Below are 5,148 nucleotides of genomic sequence, written 5' to 3'. Positions count from 1 at the left end.
AATGGGAAAAAAAAAAACATAATACACCATAATGCTAAATTGTATTTGGAAGTATAAACTTAAATTTTAAATTTACTTTTGAATAGATTTAAATAAGTTTTAATATTATTTTATATTATATTTTATTCAAATTCAAATTTATAACCTAGAATCTAAATGTAGGGTAGGGGTGAGCATAATTCGGTGAAAACCGAATTAACCGATTGAAATTGGTCGGTTCGGTTCGGGTAAAAAACTTGGTTCGGTTGGAATTTTATAAAAATTCAGTTAATCGGTTTCGGTTCAGTTAACAACAAAAAATAATTCGGTTAACCGATTAACCGAATTATTAATTAATTAAATTTTAAGTATAAATTATGAATATAATTGTTTTTTATTATGAACATGGATATACCTTGTGGAAATTAATGTTGTCGTTGAAGGGGATGACGACGCCGACAATAAATATTTTCAGCGAAATTTTTTTCATCTTTTTTATTTTCAACGTTTCAATGATAACAAAAACCTTGCCTTTTTTTTATTTCCACTTGATTTGCGAAGACCTAGAATAAATAAATAAATAAAAGTTATTGCACCTCAAAATAAATAAGCCTATGTGATAGAGTAAATGCATTAACACAATTATTAAAATAAATTAGTTATGAAATTTTTATTTAATGTATAATTGAATAAATTCGGTTAAAATCGGTTAACTGAATTACCCGAATTGCTAATTCAGTCGGGTTCGGTTCGGTATGTTTCAATAGTTCGGTTGGTTCGGTTAACAGCATTATTTAACCAAATTTTTCGGTTAATTCGGTTAATTACCCGAATTTGGCCGAACCGACCATTTGCTTACCCTTAAATTGTAGGGTACTGATTGGGAAAAAAATTGATTACGTAATTTTATTATCTTGTTCATTCAAAATTTTATTTTATGTTTTTTTTAAAATCATTCCACTCTGTAAACCACACATCCTTTTTAGTTCTTTTCTGCCAAAAGAGTCTTTTAATTAATGAAAAACCAACCAACCAAAGAATGTGCCGCGAGCAAACCTCGCCTACTCAACAATTGTCCCTCTGTCATCCAATTTTTCAGATGGAGCCATGCAAATTGCAAAGACGGATATGTCCTCGTGTTTTCCTCCCTATTTATTGCCCCGAAGCCCAGCAGCGACGAACCAGACCCCTCTCCATCTCCATCTGCATTTCCCTTTCTCTCTCTCCTTCTTTCTGCCATTCCTCACGTCTCTTGGGGGGGCCCTGCTCTGTAGCAATGTCCATGGCCAAGTTCGTCGCTGTCATGCTTTTAACTCCCCTCTCATTCTCCATCCTCCAATCAACGGTCTGCATTTTCTCTCCCACGTTCCCGCAATAATGGCTGGAAAAATGAGAGGCACAATGGATTTCTTTGACATTGCAATGTCCCTAAGTTTTCATCTCTTGTCTTGCAGGATTTGGCAGCACATGGTCATGGCAGTCACCACTATAACATGGTAACTAAATCACTCACTCTTCCTCCTTTTCAGCCCCCAGTGTAGCAGTTTTCTCGGGAAAAATATTAGTTCGCATACTAAATATTTTTGCTTTTGCAGAACAAGTATGGTCCGGGGAGTGTGAAGAGTTCTCGTAAGTAGTGAGCGTTTTCTCTCATTTTCGGTCGAGTTTTTCCTCATTTTATCCTTTTTTTTTTTTAATATATTAAATAATATTTTTTTTGGAAAAATATTTCCAGTAATCACCCTGACGTAAACTTGGAGTAGCGAGATTTGCCACATGTCATTCCTATAAAAAAATATTATTTAATATATTTTTAAAAAAATGATAAATCGAGAAATAAATTATTCTGCGTAATAAATTTTTATGCATAATAAATCAGAAAATAAATTCTTTTAATATATATTTTAAAAAAAATAATAAATCAAAAAATAAATTCTTCTACGTAATAAATCAATTTATCATTATTATAATAATAAATGATAAATTAATTACACAGAAGATTTTATTTTTTGATTTATTACGTAAAATAATTTATTTTTCAATTTATTATTTTTTTAAAAATATATTAAAATAATTTATTTCCCGATTTATTATGCAGAAGAATTTATTATGCAGAATAATTTATTTTTTAATTTATCATTTTTTAAAAAATATATTAAAAGAATTTATTGCATAATAAATTAAAATTTTGAACTTTATTTAAATTACTAATTTTAATTGTACCTGAAATTAATATATATATATATATATATATATATATTGACACAACAACAAAAATTACTTTAATATTTATTCAATATAAGATTTTTTATCAATATCAATATTAATTAAGAAAAATACTTATTATTAATACTTCAAAGCTTCGAGCACTAATTTCAATATTTATTCAATACTAGATTCTTTTGTGATAAACTGTTCCTTCACTGTACAAAAATAAATATAAAAAAATAAAAATGATACCATAGTTTAAATTCTAATTATTGAGATTAATTAGGCGGTTTGGCGTCACTTGAAATGTTCCAAAAGACTCATACATATTAAAGTTATGAGTAATAAAAAATAAAAAAAATAAAAAAATTAGAGGATGTTTTAATTCAATTAAATTATCAATTTTTGGAATTTTTTTTTAAAAAAATTAAAGAACCAAAGCAAGGTAAGAATTATAAATAATTATATGGATATTTTAGAGAATTTTAAAATAGTGTATATATAGTATATAATAATTTTATAAATAATTTTGTATTTTAAAATTTGAATAAATCTTCATAACATTTTATTATTATTTCTTAAAATAAGAAAATTTTAAACGTAAAAATAATTTTTATTATCTCCTGTAAAAAATAATAAATATAAAAAGGAAAGAGACGTGAGTATTTTCTTAAAATAAAATTTATTTTGGATCGTTATAAATACTGTCTTGCCCGCGGTCAATAACTAGTTTCAAATAATTATTATATATGTAAATTTTACAATTGCAAGACAGATATAGAAAGTTTCTCAAAACATTCCCAATTTATAAAGGCTAATTACTCCAAACTAATAATAAATGTTAAATTTATTATGCAGAAAAATTTATTTTCTAAATTATTATTTTTAAAAAATATATATTAAAATTTTATTTCCCAATCTATTATTTTTAAAAATATATATTAAATAATATATTACGTCATGGTTATTCTGAAAAATATTTTTTTAAAAAAAATATTATTTAATATTTAAAAAAAAAAAAAAGATAAAACGGGAAAAAACTCTTCTCCGTCACTTTTTTTTCCTCCTCATAGCAGCCCAAGATCTGCAAGAAAAAGTCGACCCTAGATCAGGCCTAGTTAAGTTTGTCGTCGAACCCCCTTAATGCCCTTGCAGCGTGTGAGATCTGCCACTCACATCACTCAAAAGTAGTTAGAAGTGCTTTATTACTTTTCACTATTTTTCAGAGGACGCAATAATTAAAGAAGTAATGTGCCTGCTTATAATGACCAGAATGCCCATCACAATGCACGAGGAGGTGCAGCCAGACGCAGTACCATAAGCCATGCATGTTCTTCTGTGAGAAGTGCTGCAGGAAGTGCCTGTGCGTGCCCCCGGGGTATTATGGGAACAAAGCTGTATGCCCTTGCTACGACAACTGGAAGACCAAGCGAGGAGGACCCAAATGTCCTTGAGCTAGCTAGGCTAGTACCATATCTTAATTATATATATAGCACTGCAGTGCTTTCCTTTTTCCCCTGAATGAGAGTGGCTGATCACCCACCCAAGTAATTAACTACTGTGGCATCTGTCTGCTGCCTTCAATAGTATTTATATTTTATATATTGGCACTATTCGTGATATATTTATGGAATGGCGGCATGCTGTCTCTTCTCCAATTCCGAATCGATTAATTGTTTGAACTCCCTCATACGCTCAATATTTTCTTCTCTTCATTCTCTGGTATAACAGGAGGGAGTTCATTTTTTGCTTTATATTTTTCAGAATCAGTTGACATTTTTATAATAGAACAGAGTGGAGGGGCGGGGCTGGGCTGATGGAGGAGTGAGGACTCTTGTTTGATTGCTTAACACCTATGCTAAAATGAAAATAAAAAATGGTCATTGAGCAAGCAATGGGTCACTGATATTTTTGAAATGCATCACTTCAAATTGCACCCAAGGATGATATTGGGAGCAAGTGTATTTGCCATATATACTTTCCATTATTTAGTTTTCCATTTTTTCTATATATACCCTTATAATTTTTGTATTATGTGTGAAAAATCAATATAGAAAAATTTTTCTCTCAATTTAACGTGGTATCAGAGAATACATTTTAACCTACTTTTTCTTTTCTCCTTCCTTGCCGCCGCACACCCATCCGGCTTCTCTTCTCCATTCCGGGGTCGCAGGTTCTCCGTCTTCTCCGTTCCACTCGGCCGCAGGTTCTCCGTCGTTCTGCTGTCCGTTTCCTGCAAGTCGTTTCTCCATCTCCGGCAGCTCGTACTTGTTCATCTCTTCTTCCCCGGCGTTTCGTTCAGCGCTCCCTCAGTTCGTCCTGCCGCCTCTCTGTCGCGGCTCGTCTCTTGGCTCGCAGTCTCGTCTCCCTCAGCTCTCAGCCCTCTCCGTTCTCTTGTCTCTTCAACTTCTCAGATTCCGACTCTGCAGGCCTTCCGGCGACCCCGCACTTTCCGGCTACTTCTCCTGCTCCGGTGTTCTTATTCCGGTCCCGTTTCAAAACCGGTTCATTAACGGAGCTCGATACCTCTGCTTTCTTGGTTTTTAGTTGCAGAGATTGCAGGCCTGGGCCCCTTGCATTTATCTGAGCGACTAATTGGAGGAAGTAGATACTGGTTTACGATTTCAGAGCAGCGACTTCGAGAGTTTTTCGTTCGCTCATTGTGTAAAATTGCTCGGACATTGTCTATCTCTCTCTCTGTGTCCAGAATTTTTTTTTCCTCTTGCAGTTCGGTTTGCTGATAGATTAACGGATAATTTAATAGCTCTGTTGCGCCTCACTTAGCTACAGCTGTAGTTTGGTCTTCTCCAGCACATCGGTGTCATCTTCTCCGTTGGTCTCGGCTGCTTAAGGGAATGTCAACACCAGCAACCTTGTAGGCCTGCAGACCCGTCCCGGCCACGTCTTAGCTCTCGGTGCTCTCTAGTTCTCTGGTGATTCTCTCCAGTACTCCGGCCGTCT

At 33.1% G+C, this 5,148-nt stretch overlaps 1 protein-coding gene across 2 annotated transcripts; it reads left to right on the top strand.

Moving 5' to 3' along the window:
- Positions 1 to 1,172: 1,172 nt before the first annotated feature.
- Positions 1,173 to 3,794, top strand: LOC131160057 (gibberellin-regulated protein 6-like). 2 transcript variants are annotated; one of them, XM_058115378.1, is made up of 4 exons: positions 1,231 to 1,324; positions 1,434 to 1,475; positions 1,575 to 1,608; positions 3,460 to 3,794. In XM_058115378.1, the coding sequence occupies exons 1-4, from the start codon at positions 1,256 to 1,258 to the stop codon at positions 3,639 to 3,641; spliced, it is 327 nt and encodes a 108-aa protein (XP_057971361.1). In that variant the 5' UTR covers positions 1,231 to 1,255; the 3' UTR covers positions 3,642 to 3,794. The 2 variants fall into 2 exon arrangements, with proteins under 2 accessions (XP_057971355.1, XP_057971361.1); XM_058115372.1 differs by lacking the exon at positions 1,575 to 1,608 and having other exon boundaries at positions 1,173 to 1,324.
- Positions 3,795 to 5,148: the final 1,354 nt, after the last annotated feature.

The sequence above is a fragment of the Malania oleifera genome, chromosome 1 (genome assembly GCF_029873635.1).
Source record: "Malania oleifera isolate guangnan ecotype guangnan chromosome 1, ASM2987363v1, whole genome shotgun sequence".
Taxonomy (NCBI): domain Eukaryota; kingdom Viridiplantae; phylum Streptophyta; class Magnoliopsida; order Santalales; family Ximeniaceae; genus Malania; species Malania oleifera.
This window is presented reverse-complemented; position numbering and strand designations above follow the sequence as displayed.